This window comes from Colius striatus, chromosome 20 (genome assembly GCF_028858725.1).
Source record: "Colius striatus isolate bColStr4 chromosome 20, bColStr4.1.hap1, whole genome shotgun sequence".
NCBI lineage: Eukaryota > Metazoa > Chordata > Aves > Coliiformes > Coliidae > Colius > Colius striatus.
In genome coordinates, this window is record NC_084778.1 from 6,103,831 (window position 1) to 6,123,895 (window position 20,065).

At 36.2% G+C, this 20,065-nt stretch overlaps 1 protein-coding gene across 11 annotated transcripts in view; it reads left to right on the forward strand.

Moving 5' to 3' along the window:
- Nucleotides 1–20,065, forward strand: part of USP32 (ubiquitin specific peptidase 32) — a 68,776-nt gene that overhangs the window by 12,540 nt on the left and 36,171 nt on the right. For 10 of the 11 annotated variants that reach the window (XR_009820139.1, XR_009820134.1, XR_009820137.1 and 7 more), the window contains exons 2-5: nt 7,474–7,601; nt 11,185–11,290; nt 11,849–11,967; nt 15,221–15,380. Coding sequence is in view for 5 of the 11 variants with exons in the window: in XM_062012607.1 (XP_061868591.1) it covers nt 7,474–7,601; nt 11,185–11,290; nt 11,849–11,967; nt 15,221–15,380 (513 nt within the window). In the remaining 6 variants the exon portion in view is untranslated. Of the gene's footprint in view, nt 1–7,473; nt 7,602–7,757; nt 7,854–11,184; nt 11,291–11,848; nt 11,968–15,220; nt 15,381–20,065 lie in introns of those variants that run through there. The other variant, XM_062012606.1, reaches the window with a different exon arrangement.

The following is a 20,065-nucleotide window of genomic DNA, read 5'->3' on the forward strand; positions in this document are numbered from 1 at the left end:
TTGGAAGTTAGGAAGAGCTTGAGGTTGGTGAATTTTGCATGCTTTCTGAAGGATGATCAAGTTGTCTGTTTTATTAAAATTCAGGTTTGGTTATTTTTAGTAAAGAATAAATGCAATGTTGTGCTGATGGTTGCAAATTATTGCTTGCTTTGTATACTTGAGATAGCAGGGCTGATGGTTTAGGGGTTTTTAAGGCACTGACATAGCAAACTGTTTTTCATTCAGTAGTGACATTGGAAAGTCAGGTTTTATGTGTGTGTTTGTAGAATATTGTGGGCATTCCAGTGCTTACAGTTCTATGAAAAGTACCAGCCCCACTTGAATACATTATAAGTCAGATAGATGAGCTCAGAGTTTCTTGACCCTTCACCTTAACTGAACTTTTTATCCTCTCTTGTTTTTTTCCTTCCTGCTTATGCAGTAATTTGTTTCCCGTGTTGATTTTCAGCAGTGTTGATACGTTGATGTCTTCTGCCTTGATTTGTCTTTTTATTTTTTTGAGTCACCTGTAAACTAGAGTAAAAAAAATTCTTTGTCTGTAGCCAAATTAAATCTTTCAGGCTTTTGAGATTTTATCAGCTTTTTGGTGCTGTTACTGCTACTCAAACTAATGGAAGAGAAACTCGTGTGTAATTTTTGTGATTGTGGTGTAAACAGAGGTTACTAAATCACCGATTTTTTTTTTTTTTGTTAGTACGTCAAAAAGATGAAGGGAAAAAAATCAGATATGCACGTTGTTTCTGTGTCCAGTTTGCTATAGATTTAATTATCTGTCAGTATAAAGTAGCCATGGCAAATTCACTCCACCTATCCTCAGTTGAACCATCAGGATTCTGTCCTTTTCACTGATTAAGGCTGCTCCTTAGTAGTAGCTTGTAGTACAGAGTATCTTAGATCATTATCAAACATCTGTCTGATGTAGACTACTATCTATGTTAATTTTAGTGTTGAGATAATTAAGACATGGAGAGATTAAGTATCTCTTTCCTGAATGTCTCAGGCAGTATTTAAAAAGTTCGCATGGCATGCCTTTTATTCTTACCCTTTACGGTAACAGAAAACTGTGTGTATCACCACAGTGTTTTATATAATTGTGCTTGGAATTTGAAGGATGGATAAAGAATCATAGTAAAAGAAGGTATGTTTTTTGTCTGGTCTCAGTTTCCCAGTAAATTCTTAAATATTTAAAATGCATTTGTGCTCACTTTTGTTGCATGTCACAGACAAGGTATATAGTAAGTATGTTATATAAGCTGTAATAAATCCATTAAGCCTGAGTAACCACTTCTTTTAACCTTTAAGACAAGCTTCCATCAAAATTAATATTTGTTTCTTGTAATGCTTAACATTCACATGTGAACAGTTGCATCTTAAGCAGTGCCTTCTTGTAAGTTTTGGTGTTGCTTCTCTTCAGTTCATCTGTAAATCTTTAAACTTCTTTGCAAGGGCATTGGAGAGCAGCCATATGCTGAAAGATGAGCAGATAAGTTACTCTGTCGGTTCTTGCTTTAGCTGCAAGTTAGTTACTGGTGCAGAGCACAGATGTAGTGTGTGGTACTCCTTATATTCCTGACCTCAATAGTGTTTCTACTGTTGCATCATTGAAAAAAAACATTAAAAATTAAGGAAGATTTTAACTACTTTTTTACAGTAGTTGAATGAAGCATACTGCTGAGGTAATTTGTAAACCTTGCTTGGCTTAGATTCATTAGTCTCTAAGGAAGTGTGATGGAGTATGCAGTGTAGGTACTTCGATCAGTGAGCAGTTGGCTTTGATGTAACCATTCTCATCTGTTGCTTTTTCCAAAACAGGATGTGAACAAGCAAAAGTATCAATATTTTGTGTGTTTAGTGATCTAGTCATATTTTTATGATGACTCTTACTAAATTTCATTAGAGGCCTTGTAACATTGAAGGAAATTTTGCTGAGACAGCATTTGCTTCCCAGCTTGCTGAGTTTTGCACAGGTGTTTGTGGCATAAAGTCGTCCTGTGCTTTTCAGTATGAGCTTTGTCTTGAAGTGACAGAGGTTGTGCTGTACGTTGAACCACACATTACTCACAATGCATTTTAAATCTTTCCAAGATAAAAACAAGAAGGTGAAGGTAGGATTAATGCTACAGGATATGGAAAGAAAAGAAGTTTCTGAAATGAATAATATGTCTGCAAAACTTGCCAAAGCTCCACTGTAAGGGTTGATTTCCTCCACAACTTGAGGTACATCTAAAGGTGTTATTTAATGTTACAGAAAGAGTAGACAAAAAGAATAGTATCTGCTGCTGGACAAGAAACTGTGATACAGAAATTACGGTTTTATATACCCTATTTGGACAAAATGGACTTTAAATTTGAGAGGAATTGACTGGGCACATGTAAATATTACAGAACTTGAGTACTAGACAGTAAATGCTTCAGTTGATTAACCTCGTTTTTACACACTTCTCTTGGTTTTATGGAGGAGGAGGCCAGTAACTTCATCTGTGTTCCCCACCTTCTTTTTTTCAAATGAAACATTGGCTGTCACGTCCAGAAATGTGGGATATCTAATATTAGCCTTCTGCATAAATGAGGCATATTTTTTGAGACAGGTTCTCTGCAGCTCCAGTTTATATCACTGGACCAGCTGGCGAGGATCCCTTCTGAAATTTATGTCAGTTTTAAATAGATGACAAACTAAGGTTTCCATCACAGGACTCTTTTGGCAGGCAGTATACAAATCACTACCTGGACAGACATGAGTTTAAAAAAATAGTAGAGTTGTAAATTCATATAAATAGCATATAAGTGTAAGTAACACTATTAAACTAAAAATATCCTTGGCAGTTGGATGAACTGAAGGTTTGTTACAGTTACTGTAAGTTGTGGTGACATTTTTAGCTAAGGTTACATGGCTTCATTTAAACGTTATTAAACAAACTGGAGCTCGAATATTCTCTGGAGAGTTGGATGCAGCACTAATCTTCTGTTAAACTGCTTTTAACTTACTGGAAACCATCCAGCTAAGATAGCATCGAAGAGATTTGTGTTAGTAAAGTTACCAAGATAAAACGACATAGTATGTGACTTTTCCTTTTGTGGAAAAGACCATTTGTTTCAATGATGGGTTTTGGACCTAGGTGTACACATTTTGAAGAATTGGAATACAGGATCTAACTGCTGAGGCTCATTTTTATTATTTTGAATTAGAATTTTACAATAAAAAATTAACTTGTACAGGCCTGAGCTGCGAGGAATGAGATTTACAGTTCTAACTGTGTTATGTTCTCTGCAATATTATTGAGGTTATGCCACCTGTTATTGCTAGGAGCGATGTGGAGTTGGTTTTTGCTCTGTTGACTATGGTGAACTTCTTTTGTAAAGTCTTTCCTTTCTGTTTTTCATTGCCAGGTTATTAATGCAGCAGCAGTGTATCTGATAGGATAGTGTCTGTCTGTGTGTCTAAGGAAAAACAGCCTGTGAATGGTCTTTTCTTAGGTGTTTGTAGACAACTGTTTCCTGAAGGTGTTTGGTAAGACTGTGCCTTTGGAAAAAATGAATACACTTGATGAAGGAACTTAAGTCAGTGTAGGAAACAGGGTTGCTAACTACACTGATGACTAAAGGTGGGATTAAAAATATCTCCATGGTCTGTGATGCTTGCTGTGTAAGACTTGTGGAACTAGGAGAAAAAAGGTAGCTTGTGGGTACGAGAGTATTCTAAGTTTTGATATTACTGTAGTAATAGATATATTGCTTCTGGAAATGTTACTTTCATAATTTAAGACTTAGTTTTATTTCTACTCAGCATGCCATCATGTTCTGTCTCTATGTTGAATAATTGGTACTTTGGTGCTGGGATTTTGTAGTCAAATATTTTATTTGCCTTCCAGACTTATAGTAAACATTGATAGTATCTTTGATTTATATTGTACTTATTTCAGTAGTACTTTGATGTGCCTGGATCTAAATGTATAATGAACTTATTTTTACAAAGCTTTGCAGATGATTTTAAATGGCCTGCATCAGTCATTTTTAATGTGTCCTGGGGAAGAAATGGAAGTAATTACCTTTCCTGTAATTCCATGACCTGTTTTGTAGTTTCTGTGTTCAAACAAAAATATTAAGTGGTCTCTGGCACTAGTAACTTGCTTTTGAAATGCAACACAGGCTAGCATTATCAACTTATGTACTATTAAATCATATACTGTCAGTTCTTTTTGAAGGTCTTAGTATAGTAATGGTTGACTAGTTTTCTTCCCCACCTTCAGTAGGACCCAGGTCACTTCCGTGTTTCATGGCAGACCTGTATGTATGGCATTTTCCCTTTCCTGAGCCCTTACTGAAGTGCACACTTGGCAGTCACAGGACTGCTGCTTGCAATGGATGTTCTTAGTTGTCCTGCGTATTCCCAGATATGCTTGGCCTAATTTTCATCACTCTACTTGTCATCCTTACTTGTGATACACTGAGATCTGTTTGTTGAGTGGCCTCTTCTGTCCTGCAAAACTGCAAACCAGCAACTCTATTGATGTTAAATTAATTCTCTGTTCTTTGCTACATCAGAGTTAAGCACAAGAAATACTGTTTATACAGTTCTGTCACTAGAGAGACTGTTATGTTTTGATGGGTCCTAGAGGCCTTTAACATGTTTCATGCACTTAGAGATGTAAAGTGATACATAACATATCTCTGCACTAATAATATGGTCTACAGTTAAGATTGTCAGATTAAAAATTGCTTTAATTTCTGTTGATACAGGTAAATCTCATAAAGGAATATGCAGTAAATTTTATGACTATGAAAGTACTTGACTTACTAAAATAACTTTCTGTTCTAGCCTATTACATATAGTCAGTTCACATTTATTGGATTAATAAAATTTTCTATTAAAACGGTAATTGGAAATTTTGCGTGGCTATGGGCTATTGTATTTCTTTAATTAATGCTAGCAAGAAAGTAGCACACAAATCTTAACTCAGCAAGATTATACTTGTGTTCCTGTTGAGAAGGGCTTTTGCAGTAAGTGGGCTCAGCAGTGACAGGGGCTGGAAGGTAACTGGACTTGTGTTGCTGGAATTGCCCATGCAGCAGGACTGTGCTGCTGTGCATCTGAGTTCCTACAAAGCTACCTTTGCTTCTCCCCATCATGCTACCATGTCTGTAAGGAATTGGATCAAGGGACACAAAATCAGTAGTTATAACCACGTAGCCAGAAAATCACACCTGAAAATGCTGATAATGACACAACACTATATTAAGAGACTCTATGTGTTGTGTATGTTTCAACCTTATTTTTGTAGTAATCAATAATTATGTTACTTGAAAGTCCATTATAGTACATGTAAAGCTGTAAGCATCTGATTAGTTAATGCTTTGTAAATGAAGGGTTTTTTTGCCAAATGACCACAAACCAGACTGGATTAACTGGTGAGGAGTTAAAAAAAAACGATGGAGAGGTAGAAAAAAGCAGAATGCAGAGTCTGTTTTTCTCTAAAGCATGTGTATGCACATGAATGTCAAAAGAATAGGTTAAAATATCTTCATCAAAGAATCGTTACTAGATTTTGTCAAGGATCTAGGTAGGTTGTTTGCTTTATCCTGCCAAAATAACAAAATAGCTTCCCCTCTTGATGTCTCCTCAGCAATACCAAGCTCTTGCTCATTAAATGGTGGTGAGGAGTTGTCCCTGTTGGCTGAAAACTTGCTGTCGTTGCATTGTGTATAAGAGGTGTGGAGGGGACGGGGTGAAGCATCCCTCTGATGTCAAGCACTTCTCTTAATTTTTTGCACCTGTTTGGATGAAAGGCTGTGGCATGAGGGTGGGTTTCTTTGCTAAGTCTTTTTTTATTTCCTGTTTCTGTGATTCAGAAGAGCCGAGGAGTGTGGAGATTGTCTCCCTAGGTTGTAAATACCGTATCTGAGAGTCTGTTTCCAGTTAGCTAGGGGAAATCTTGGAAGAAAACTTGACCTGATGTGACTGAAAGTGGTCTAATATTCATTAAAACATGACATGTAAACACACAAAGAAAGAAAATTGCTCAGTGAACAGATGTTAATATGAAATAGTAAAATTTAAACACCATATGAGGCAGGTAACACTACCAACATTTTTCTGATGTATAATTTAAGTATGCTTGTTTATTAAAACAAGGTATGTGTTATGGTAACTTGAGTTTCTCTTTTGTCAAATCAATGTTAATTGACAGCACCTGTGCTCCGTGGGTCACACTTTTTGTTTATTTCTTAGATCCATGGATATGGGGTTTTTTTCTGGAATCTGTAATAAAGTTTGAAAAGAAATATTAGCCAGTGTCTGTTTTTACACAGAATTGTTAAATGAAGTTACTAGTCTGTTTCAGTGTTGACTAAGATTATAATTAGGGAAGAATATTTCAGTGTGATTTACTTCTAGGTAGTGATTTTGCTTTTGATGAATAAATGAATGGAAATGTAGAAGTTTTAAAGAGAGTGCTGGATCAAGCTCTCAAGTGTTCTGTTTTATTTTGGCTAACAAAATAAGCTTGACAAGCTTTTAACCATGTCAGTGTTGTTTCTGTCTGGCATGTTATATCAGGGTAATGAAAATGTCTTACTTTAAGTACAAGGAAGCGACTCTCATCTATAGCGTCATTTCTTTTGGCTTTGAGATGGTAAATAGCTCTTTCTGCACTACCTGGTAACTTATGTGTGATCCAGATCATGGTGTGTTATTCTTTGCAACTTGATTTTTGACAAAGGACTTGTTTTGTTCAGTGAGATACTTCACTTCTTAAACTCTTTGTTAGAAAGTTGCTTCATGCTGGTAAAACTTGAAAGCAGGGACCGCTTTTCAGGAAGCTCATGTGCAAATATAAATGGGATTTCATCAAACTTTACGCATTTACAGATTGTGAACAAGTTTAAACAGATTTTAGCTGGCAGGCAGATTTTGACTGTGCAAAAAGATCTTAAGTGAGGAATTACATTTAGTCCAAAGTTTAACTGTAGTATTCCTGTTACATTCTTGCTTTGCTGTACTGTCTTCTGGGCACGTAAGTGGTGATTCTTTTAATTCAGAAAAGTAGACCGGTTGCTCGATTAAACTGTTTGAAGCATGCTGGTGGAGCTGCTCTTAGTAATATTCCCCACTGTTGGTTACAGATCGTTTCACTGGCTTACACACAATGTAAAGTTGCTCATTTCCTTTTGTGTGATAATAAGGGTCCTTAATTTAGAAATTCTAGTATGCTATTGTAGTCACAGAAAACTTAGGCACTGAACCATTGTAATCACTGATGTTAACTTTAAGTCTGCTCTGTTTTTTGAGGGAAGATTAGATTATTAGATCTCATTTCCTAGTAGTTAGACTTTCCCACTCTTACGGTGAAGTCATGCATTTTTATTCCATCTCTTTATTGTAAAGTGTGTAGGATTTTGAGAGTGCTTAACCTGTTACATTTCTGAGACATCATTACTAACCAAATCTTTTTTTCCTCCTCTGTTCTCACTCAACAGTTACAGACATAGAGCTAAAGCGACTGAAAGATGCTTTCAAGAGAACTTGTGGACTCTCATGTTATATGACTCAACAGTGCTTCATCAGAGAAGTTCTTGGTGATGGAGTCCCTCCAAAAGTGGCTGAGGTAATGTCTGAATGTGCTGATTTTGGGGAAGCATATGTGGTCGATAATGTACATCTAGAGATGTGCACATACAAATGTGTCTATACAAATGCATGAGCTAATTTAATTTCTTTCCACTTTTCATACAATGTCACGATGTATGTTCTCTATCTGAAGATGAGTTTTGCAGACTTGGATCATGGGTTGTCAGAGATGTGTACTTGACTGAGTGACTGATTCCAGCCCAACTAATAGGTGGTAAATGACTTTAAAGTAAGCCTGAATATCCAAATGTAGATTTGGGGAAGTAAAAAGTTGGGAAGTTTTACACTATATGTAACCGTTATAAGAGTGGATTTTATTTACTCTGGAGTTGTACTTGCTTTTGGTTTATCTGAGATTCCATTGGCTTTTACTTTCTTTTCTTTCCTTAGAAATACAAACTAATCTCAGTTATATATTGTTATATAATTATTCATTGTTTAGAAACTCTTCCCAGGGAATGATTAAGCAGACAAACTCAATGCCAACTGCCCATGGTTGTAATTACAGACATTAGAATACTAATACATTGGACTTAATCCATAGAATTCCTTTTCTGTGTTTGTATCATGGACAGCGTATTACACTGAAATAAAGTATATAAATGTAATATATTCTACAATTCAACTGATATCATAAGTGAGATGTGTGAAGTTCAGCAGAAGTGAGTGGAAAAAACTCAAGAATGGGTATGAATTAGAAATACATTTTCAGGTGGATAATGAGAGGAGATGGCTTTATTTGAGGTAATTTGTGAGAGCTGTTCTTGAAAAGTCTAAATGAAACATTAAGATTGGGTGATAGCGAATTAAGTGTAAAGGAAAGGTCATATTTTGTTATAATCTGTGAAAGAAAACTAGCAATTTCTCATTTGTTTATTCATATTTTTTTTTGTATTGGAAGTCCTGTTAATCCCAAATGTAAGGATTCGCTTCTTTTTTTGTGCTCTTCAATGTTTCCTGTGATACAAAGTAGTTACATTATATTAAACTATGTTGTTCAGCAGTGCTAACTACATATTTTAAAAAAGATAATTCCAATGTAATATAAAGGTAAATTGCTTACATAGGCAGTATACCCTTGAAGACATCTTGTGAAATCAGAATGATTAGTGTAGAACTCTAATCTCTGCCATACCATTGTCCATAAAGCATATGCAATCATTGTGTTCAAATAGAGTACAAATTTAACTTTAATAATTCAGCCCTTCAAGCATTTGTAAATGGATTAAACTTTACTAACAGAAAAGGATGATCTGGGCACCCTATGGTAAGTAACTGTCGTTGGGCAGCATTATGCCTTAAAGTGGAATGAAGCTGCAGATTCTACATAATGTTTTCTGTAGAATTAGATCCTTCTCTATTATCAGCCTCATTTACATGCTCTTGCCTTCAGACATATTTAATAGTCTTAAGTGGATAGCAATGAAAAGTGATAGCTTGATGGGTGGACAAGGAGAGGATTTACTGAAGGTAGTACATAGAACTATATTGAGGGAATGTCTTCAGGGGTTCTGTCTGTTTCAGCGTTATGTTGGGTAATAACTGTGATAGGTGAACAAAATTTTAACATTTTTACTGCCTTGTCTGCTGCTTCAGAGGTCGTCTAGAACACATTCTGCAAGGGAATTCCACGAGTCTGCTTCCTGCTGCTGGAAAGACAACAGTGGTTGATTTTCCACACCTTTTTATACACAAAGCATGAAGGGCAGTTGCAGTAGTAAATCTAATGTAACTGATATGTCTTTGATATTTCCTTTTCTTCTTTTTGCCACTGCAGCACTGTGTAGCTTAGCTGGATCTATCCATTGCCCTTGTCAGGCCTGTAACTCGTTTGTTTGGTCACTCCCAGTCCTGACTTAACTTTTACATGAGATGGAAACCACACCTGAGATAGCAAGAGCAGTGAGTCATCAACATGGCTCTGATATTCACCTCTCTTCTACCCTTTAATTTTGCTTGAGGGTGCTGGCAGCAGTACTGTGATGGCTGTTACTGGAGGGGGAAGAGGGGACAGAAATAGGGCTTTTGGTTCTAATAATTTTCTTCTTCTTCCACTTAACATTGTGAACTTTTTGTGGAATCCCAACTTATTTGGGCTGAGGTACTTGAGGAAACACAGATCGGGCTGAGCTTTATCATTTGACATTTCTGAAGCTCATTTTTGAGCCCCACCATTATCCTTGAAAGACTCAAGGAAGACATGTGCCAGCCTCTGCAGATGTGTAAGTTAGCAGGCAGATAACATTCTTTGGGAATTTTCAGATGATTTTTTTTTAAAAAGCACCAAACAGTTTAAAAAGTCAAAAAAAGTTTAAAATGTGGCTTTAGCTTTTTAGAATTGTGTCTGGTTGTAGTTTTTTACATTTAAAACCAAACAAAAGGCAGGAGGAAGGGATATAGGTGTTGCAGTTAAGATCTGTGGGTGTCATCCCATGGTTTACTAATGATTCACTCTGCTTGGTGGGTCATACACAGAGTAGTGGATCTGTCCACAATTAATGCTGAAGCTCTGCTGACCTCTGAAGTCTGCTATTGCTTTTTGCCTGAGTTTTTGTATAAAAAATATACTCAAGGCTTTATTGGAGAAAAATGAAAATGCAGTACCTAAGTATGTGTACAGGTCCTGGTTTTAATATTATTTGTTTGGAGTGTAATTCAGATGAAAGCAAAGAAAATACTACTTAAAATATGTACAACGCTTTCATTAAGTTGACCACTGCTGCTTCATCTTTCCTTTTGAAAAAGTCATTTTTAAAGTTCAGCAAATAAGTCTGCTATCCAAACCATGATCAGTGACAAATCACTTTGTTTTGGTCTTTCAGAGTAATAGTTCCCCATCAGCAAGACTCAGTACTTTCTCTTTATGGTTAGATGCTCAGTGTGATACCTATAAGAAAATCAAATTATAAGGCATAGACACTGAAATAATTCTTCTATAGAAGTATAATTTGTAAGTTGTGACTGCTTTAAATGCTAATGCCTAATACAGATTTGTGTCTTGTGATAGTGACAAACTAGTGGTGCTGGTAGGAATAGATTTGGGAGTACAGGAGGAGTCCACTTTTGAAGAGCAGTGCAGCATACGTATCTTAATTTGTGCTCTGTAGTGTTAGAGGTAAGGAGAAGTAATATATTGTAATAAATGGATTGGTAATTCTCATTTACTAAAAGTAATTGCTGTTTGTCCTAAAATGACTTACTTCCATCATAGTTTAAGTAGCAGTGTTGAGTCGCTGTTAAGGTGCTGTTGAGTAAGTTAAGCTGCAATGTACAGACCTCTCGTGAGAGGTGAATTTTTGAGCCCTTCTGTTAGTTGCATTGCTGCTGGTAGTCACTCTGGATCTTTGAGTAAAAGTATTTGCATTTCAGTAACTAAGAGACCCTGGAAAGGCTATTTTATAGGTACTAGAAGAGCTATGAAAATGGAACAATATTAGAGCTGTGTTTAACTGAATGTGAGGTGACTAGCCTAAAAAATACGTAAGACAGAGCCTCAGTATGTTGTTGTTTTTAATTTTCACATCACTGTTTTACCTGTTGACTTCTGTTTATTATTCTAGGTTATCTACTGTTCATTTGGAGGAATTTCTAAAGGGCTGCACTTCAATAACTTGATAGTTGGGTTAGTTCTACTTACAAGAGGCAGAGAGGAAGAGAAAACAAAATGTAAGTAATGTAACTTACAGCAGTAACAACAAGGTAGTGGATAGCAAAATAGAACTTATGTAAAGCAAACATAAATTTTGGAATGCTAAGTCCTTATTTTTGTATGTAACCAGGGCATACATTTATCAATAGAGTAATTTTTAGGTATTTTTGGCTGTATATTTTGAAATTCAATTTCACTAGTTGCCAAAATGAAATATTTGATAAGTCATCTTGAATGTAAATTTTAGAATCCTACAGAAAGACTGTTGATCACTGTGTGTGGGCAGAGGAAGGAGGACAGCATTGATATTTTTCAAAACAAGTGAACATATCTGCCTACTGACTTCTGTTGTTTTGTCTTCTGTGATATTATTTATTTTCCTTTTGGTTAGTGGACAATGATAAACGAAAAGGAGATACTTCTTGACCTAAACCTTGTTGAGCTATATTGAAATGAAATCAATCTGTGTTTTTAGTTCTCACACAGCTTTTGACATTATCAGCCAGTTGTAAATTTAATATTTGAAAAATGTAACCACCACAGAGATTTAAACATTTATCTGTCTTCTTCCTCAGACATTTTCAGTCTCTTTTCAAATGAATCTGGGAGTTATGTTGTCCGTGAAGAGATGGAGAAGATGCTGCATGTAGTTGATGGGAAAGTGCCAGAGTCACTCAAGAAATGTTTCTCTGAGGTATTTCATACAGATTTTATTCTATTGCATTTACAAAAACCATGAGAATTACTTTGAGTAGTCAGTTTCACTCTGACATGTACATGCTTGTGCATGTATGGGAATGAATAGACTTTGCTTAGATTGGGTAAAAGCTCACAGTTCCTTACGTTGTAACGTTGCGCGTAATTTGCATTGGTGTGAGTAGCAGCTTTATATATACATGTAGGGACTCTCCATACTGCTTTACTTACTGTGCTAGTTTGAAGGATATAATTTCCCAAGGGTAATCATGTTAGCAGGTTAAATTAAACACTAATATTGCTGGTGTTATGTTATTCATTAGAGTGGACATTATCACAATTGGGGAAGAAATCTAGAACACAGATCTGAGAGGGGAAAGAAAATTGGCATCCTGGATTTAAAAATGTCTGTCAGCAGTGCTTGCTTAAAAATCACAGTTTTATAGTATTGCTTTTGTCTCCCTGTGCCTGTCAGGGGCTACAACATTTATTTATGCCTTAGATTGTTTGAGAGATGTAATCTTCCTGCAACCTACTGCAGTCCTCCTCTAAAACAGGCTATTGTTACTTTTAAATGTTCACAGATACTTCTTTGACACTAATAGTCCTGATGAATTGTCAGATTTTTGTGCTTTGATTACTTCGTATGTTATCAGATGACCATAGATCAGCAAAATCTAGTCATCTATGCATTCCACTGAAGAAATGATCGACTAGAACCTTTATATGTTGATATCATATTACTTTAAAACATTAAATGTTTTTGTACTATGTTGAAGTTAACTTTGGTTATGGGCATGGGCTGAGACAGACTAATTTAATCTGATGGTGGTATCATGTTGACTGTGTAGACAATGATTACATCCTTCACTCTTGGCTGGAATCTTAAATCATAGGTATACTACAGTCCAGTTTCTGGAGCTGACCCACTTCAGTATTTCCTATTTGTAATTGCCCATTAATATGGTGTGATGAGTCATACCTTAAAAGTTAATTGCACACCATCCAAGAAATCCAGAAATACTTTATGAAGGCTTGCAGGAAGAGGAGTATCAATCTGGCATGATCCCATTTTCCTGTTCAAGAAAATGCCATGTATTGATTTTTCTTTTAAAATGAAAATAGTGTAATAACCCACTCAGCTAGATTTACTGGCCTGTTAATCATACTAGGTCATTGCTGGAGAGTGAGAAAGTTTAGTGTTCCTGCTGTGGGCCTTCCTTCCGGCCTTATCGCGGATGAGTTTATGCTTTCAAGGATGGTGTTTGTAGGCACTTCTGTTCTTCAAAATTATTGCATGTACTCATGCAGAAGTATAAGCTTCAAAATGTGTCTGAGTTTTTCTCACTCTTGTTCCTGAAATATGGGAATTAGGTTTGGTGATACTTGTATTGCTCTAGTTGCTCAGGACCTATCAAGACTCAGCTGAAAATGTTACTTGCTTCAAATGCTCTTTTTTTTCCCCCCTGTCCAAAGTTTTCCCATCTCTTCTCCCTTGTCCTTCTAATCAGTTGGAACATTGCTGAGTCTTAGTGAAACATGGCACAGCTCTTGTTGCCTGTACAGAGCACAGTTTGAAAAGTAGAGTGGGGCAGGTAGTAAGAAAATTGTTGAGTCTCTGATCCAAACTGTTAGAGATTTTAAAAAAAAAAATGTGGACTGATAATTTTTCTTTGATAATTTGGCAGTAGAGTTGTTATTTTTGATTAAACGAGAGGATCTGTAATGGGTTAAATCCTGCAAAGTCTATATTGTTGAATTACCCTTTCCAGACTGTGATTCGTTCTCCCACCTTTGTGCTGACTCAAGTAATTATATTGATGCCTTGATGAACTGAACTGGGAAACTGATCTGGCTGAGAAGCCCTTTTTCTGTAGCTCCTAATCCTGTAGGTTATTTTTCAGCTAGATATGTTTTGCCACATGACTGCACTAATGTGATTGCAGTCACAAAAGAGAAGGGATGAAGGATCAGAAATGTTGTTGGTAAGAGGAAGATTTGGACCGTGCTGTCAGTCAGTAGTGTGGATATATACAGGTTAAACTGGTGATGAAATAGCAATGTAGCATCTTGACTTCCTTGAATTATAACCTTGTGGAAGTCTATGATAGCAGCTCTAAGTACTGAGATATTTTCACATTTATTTGTTGGGGAAATAAATAGTCTAGGAAAAAGAGGCGTAAAAAGAATGAGTATCTGGAACCTGAAATAATCTGTCACAATTGGAATATGAAACAAGTGTTTTAGCAGTACTGGTGATTAACCATTTGAGCAACCTGGCAAAGGAACTTGTGGATTTTCGATTTTCTACTGTTGGCAGTTGCAGATAATCTGTGACCAAACACCAATTGTTGGATTTTGTAGAGGTGTAATTCTGTGAAGTTTAATGGCCTGTGATATTAGAGAAGTTTAGATAATCAATGACTTGAAACCTTTTGCAGACCCCTGTTTATTTCCCATGGAGATTAGGATCAGTGTATAATGACTCTACTGATAATAGGTTTGCTTTTATTTTAGTTAGCTTTGGAGGTCCTGTAGAAATTAGTCTGATGATACTTATGGCTTCATGGCCAGAGCTTGGAAACCATCCAACTGAATGGTTTAAAATGCCTCTCCAGTCTCTGGGACTCTATAGTTTTAATGTATTCCTAAACAGGCACTTCCATAAGAGATCCAGCAAGAGAGACTCAAGTTAGGAGGTACCATGAATGTCACGTTTACATGTGTGTTCCAAAATAGAGTTTGGTCAGTAATGGCAAAAATTGACATGCTCCTGCAGTGATTAGTCATACTATTAGTTATTCACAGATCTAATTTTTCTCTGTTAAGTGTTTGTATACTTGCACAGATATAACAGAATGTTTATGACTTTATAGCACCTGTTATTTGTCACATAAGAGCTTTTCTCTATCATAATAAATTTAAATTCATAAAAAATAATCTCTGTTATTTTGAGGTGTTAGAAACCATTTTTCTTCTAATCCCTTAGCCTGAGGTTCAGAGTAAATGACTTTTCAAAGGCCACTTTAAGTAGGTGGTTGAAATGCAGAGAGAGCTCAAGAGTCTAATTTCCCTCCCAGTGCTGTATTTCAGAAATAAATGGAAAAACAGCCACAGCTTCAAAGAAAAAAATTAGTACTTGTTTTTGTAGGAGATTGTCCCAATTCTTGTTCATACAGCTGGATGATTCTTGTTTACTGCTACTACGAAAGCAGAGAAAAACAGCTCACATTTTCTTATTTTTCTTACAGAGTGAAAAGGTAAACTATGAGAAATTCAGGGTTTGGCTATTGCACAACAAAGATGCTTTCACATTTTCCCGTTGGCTACTGTCTGGAGGCGTGTATGTGACCCTCACTGATGATAGTGATACCCCTACTTTCTATCAAACCCTGGCTGGAGTCACACACTGTAAGTAAACGCTGCTTCTTATTCTGCACATTTTTTACAAACTGTTTCAGAGTTGACAGACATAAACTGTTGCCTTTCTGCAGTTGTTCATTAAATCTCAGTACTCTGATGAGATACATGCAGTTCTCTTCAGTGAGATAAATTTCTTCTCCGTGCTAATTTGTTCTTTTCTCTTTTTGTGCTATGACATGTAAAACATTGTTATGTACAAGGACACTGTGGGTCATTATTTTTAAGAGATATCAATACTGAGATTACAACACTTCTTACAGGAGAAGTTTGCTACTGGGCAAATAAAGACATTTTTTTTAAAAAGGGAAAATACGGTCTCTGACAAATCCATTTATCTGAAGTGACTGGACAGTAGTACTGGTTATATTTGGTTTTTAATAGTAGATTCTAAAACTGTCGAGACAGTTCCAAAAATACTCATTTCAAAAATAATTATTACCTCATTTTCCTGGAGAAAGCAAATGAAAAGTAATCTTCTGGCATTTGATGTGGTCCAGGAGCTAAGCTGACTAAAGAGAAGCCTCCTCAGGATTTGCATTTAGGAATAGTCTCCAAAGAACAAATGCTTCCTTATGTCTATATTAATGTAAAAGAAAGAGCCACTGTCTTTAAAATTAGATTTAAAAACAAAAGGCTGATAAATTATACTTGATATATACATTACAGTAAAGCATCTGAGGGACCTTGGTATCCCTAGGAGAAGACTGTTTTCTATTGAGATGTCAGTGATTTGAGCAATCAGGTCTTGTTTTATGTACTCACAGGTTTTCTGTTGATGTCAGCGTGGTATTTAATCTCTTTAATGGGGGAGTTAACTGAGTAAAGCAACATATAGTTTTTACTCTTGATTTTAAATATTAGCATTAAAATTCTTTTCTGACCATCTGAAAGGAAAATGGGTAATAAAATTAGAAGTTCATAGACAATTTAATTACATGAGAGACTGCAGTAGATATTGAGGTTACAGAAGACCCCTCTAAATACTGAGGTCTAACAGACAAGGTAGAGAAAGAGGTATGCTGAAAAAAAACCCAGCCAAACCTCTTTGAATTTTCTAGACTTCATCCCTGGGAAAAATCCCTCAAGCTGCATTAAACTGAGATGTGCCATGCTTCCAACCTTGTCAAGTCTCCTTTGCCTTAAGTGTTCAAAGAAAGCTTTACCCCAGGTCTCTGGGTATTACCTCAGAGCTTACTTTGATTTTTTGCATGCTTTGAATTTTAAACCTTTTCTGAACAGTTTTTACTATGCTTTTGGTGGGAAGTTTATTTATACTGAAACTGAGGTTTATAGTTTAAACTAAAATTTTACAAGTTACTGTTTTAATCAGTTTTATTTCATGTTTAATGTTGTTCTCAACTTCTTCAATTTTTTATATACATGTCACTGTTACCATCTGCAGCCAGGCCCTCAACTTTATTCCCAGCTATTTCAGGTGTGCAAAATAAATGATTCAAGAAACAAATGGTCTTTAGATTGAAAAGCATAACATTCTGCTTTAGCTAACCCACTTGTTCTAGTACTAAGCAGAAAGCTTTTCTTTCTTCAGCTAGAAGCTAAGAGATATTTCCCTTTTTAAACAAAGAATTAGGTAAATTAAGTCTGAAATGCTATACTCTAAAACAAAGTTAAGGAGGCTGGATGAGAAGCATATTATTGAAAAATGAATGGGGGCAAAATCTGTTCCTATTCTTGGAAAAAAAATATTCAGGTGATTCCATGTCGTATTGGTTTCTACTTTAGTAGTTCATTTTTTTTTCCCTTTTCATTTTGTATACAGAGTGTTTTCATCTTCTCATCTCAAATTTCTCAACTGTCATCTCACCAGAATCCCAGTTACTTTATCAGTCTCAGTCAAATGAGATTGCCTCAAGTATTTCGGTTTACATTTGAGCCTTTTTGATTGCAAGGACCTATCAAGTAATCATGATGCCTCTGTTATCACTTCAGGCTTCCAATGCTTTCCCGAGCATGCTTTCTGCAGGAGCATAGTCTGTTTTCCATTTAGTGACTGTTGTCCTCTCTAACTTCCAGTTACCTCTTTGACATCTTCAACTGTAAAGCCTCAAATCTGTCTTAGTTGCTCACAGGTACACCAACTCCTTCATGAAGCAACTGGTTTGCTCTCTGTGGAAATTTCTTTAACAGCCACAGTGATCCTACCTCAGTGTAGATATCATCTTTGTTGAAAATGGCAGTTCTGAAATCAGCTCACTCTGCCTCTTAGCTGTATTTTGTAATTCCTCTTATTTTAAAGGTTAGAATTGATATGCCTGTATTTGGTTTAAATCTCTCTGTGACCAAGTTGGTTTATAATGCTTTCATAACACCCCTGTGTATTGTGGCATCTGATACTGTAAACCGAATGATGGAAGGAAGCGTTGAGTCTTCTTTCTTTTCTAGGAAACATGGGATACAGGGTTGCTCTTTTACATGTATTGATTCATGTGGCTTGAAGTTATGGTAGAGAAGTTACCAGATCTTTAAAAGCCTAGTGAAATATTATTTCAGAGTTTTGGATCTCCACTAGGCCTTTCAACCAACCGATGTTCTCAGGGGAAAAACTGGAACTACTGTTCTGCTGCCATATATTGCATCAGGCTATTGGGAATTTCAGTGTTCACTGGTAGTTCGTGGTGGTCTCTCTTTACTGACAGCTTGCCTTTATGAGCTATTGACTGACTTAATAAGGGTAGAACTGAAGGAAAAATTAAGTTAGGGTTAAAAAGATGAAATAAAATATATGAGAGTGTTTGAAGTGATTATCGAATCTTCAAATGCTTGTCACATCTGGGGTCAAGCTTTTCATTGTATTCCAGAAAACATGTAGTTTGCATCAGCAAAATATTTAAATGCATACTGTCCAGGCTCAGTATTCTTAATCAAATTTGGAAGGCTCATATGACAGTTGCATTTGGACTCCAAGACAAAATTACATTCATGTCATTTTTGGTATTTTCCTTGTAAGTGTCAGAAAAATGAGTAGTAGATGTGCTCTGTTACGATATCTGCAGCCCAGTATCTTTCAAATGGCAGACAGGGAAAATTGACAGGAATTCAAAATAGTAGGAAGATGAACTGACGAACTAACCTGCTGATGAACTAGCCAACTGCCCCTGGGTCTGGACAAATACTTTCTTTATAATGTATCCAATTATTTCCCTTGTGATTTGAGGCAGCATTTGAGGAATTTCAGACAACAGATGCAAAAGTAAGGAAAATAAAGTGCTTGTGCACTTTTAAAGTATGCCATACAGTATGAATAACTGGGGCTTTGCTGCATTGTTTTTTAAGTTGAATAACTACAGTCTAATTAGGTCAATCTAAATAATATGATATTTTGTGGAGAAGTATTCTGAGCACAACTGAATGTGTAGAACAGTACCAGCTGTTATGACAATTTCTTGTCTCTAAATTAAATGCTTGTTTTTAATACTATTGCCTGGGATAATAGTCACCCTTTTGGGAGAGCAACTGAAGCAGTGTTTAGTAAACCTAGGCAAACAGTGTTAGCAGACTACGGTGAAAGACCGAGTGTTTTTAAAATATCTTCTACTGTAAAATGAGAAGTAGTTTGTGAAACTGGCTAGTGCAGGTAGGAGTTTCTCACCTGGCTGTTGGACTGTGCTGGGTCAAACATGCCCTGTCCTGGCTCCGCTTCAGAGCCTCCCACCAAGCCTCCTCTCTCTCCTTGTGCTTCCCATTAAACATCCTGGATAATATGTCCAAGACATGAAAAATTGCAGTGATAAAAATAGTGAAAGTTATTAACGTTGATTTGGAGAACATTTTCTTGCAAAGCACCAGTGACTACATTTAAATTTGCTTAATGAGCCAAACTATCAGGGAAACAAAGGATTTCTAATTTTTCATTTGTAAATAACATTTATTTTGGTATGTGCATGTGTTTAATTATATTTCTTGAGATATAATTAGAAATGACATTTCCAAGTTACAGGAAGTTGCTTTTAATAAAATTTTGTTCCATTTCACTTAAATCATAAATAGAAATAATTTCATTTGAAAGCTACCAAAATAAGTTTTGCTGGACCTTTGTTCCCCCAAACTAGTTTCAAGGGGAACTACTGGTAGTTCAGATTTTCTGGTTTGTGATGTGATTGAGTACCTTTTGATTTTTAGGGGTTTTTTTTTGTGATTGGGTGGTTTTGTGCTTTTGGATTTTTTTTAACCAGCACGTTGAGTAGCACTGTGGTGAATGTAAATTCTCTGTAGGGAAATATTGCCCCAAATCATTATACATCCTTAATAATTAGAAATGAAACATCTAATAATCTTAATATTCGTAAGTCCAAATACAATAATTCAGTAGTACAGCAGTTCTCAGATACTGGAGGACCCATATACCAGAAGGGCTGGAAGGAATTGCAGACCTATCACCTTGGTCTTGGTTATGGTACAGATCATCCTGAGCACCACTGTTCCCAGCTCAGGTCTGTTTCAGCCCAGGTGCTCCCTCCTCTGTTCCATCCCAGACTTGGCTGATACACTGCTGTTATACTGACTCCAAGTGATGCCTCATTGGTTTCCTTCATTTGGCTGGAGATATTTCTGCTGCTGCAATGTAGGTGGTGGTTCCTTTTTTATGACTGAGTCATTTTGGTGTGTCTCAGTGTCATGCGATGGCCTTATGTGCTCAGATTTTTGGCCCTTTT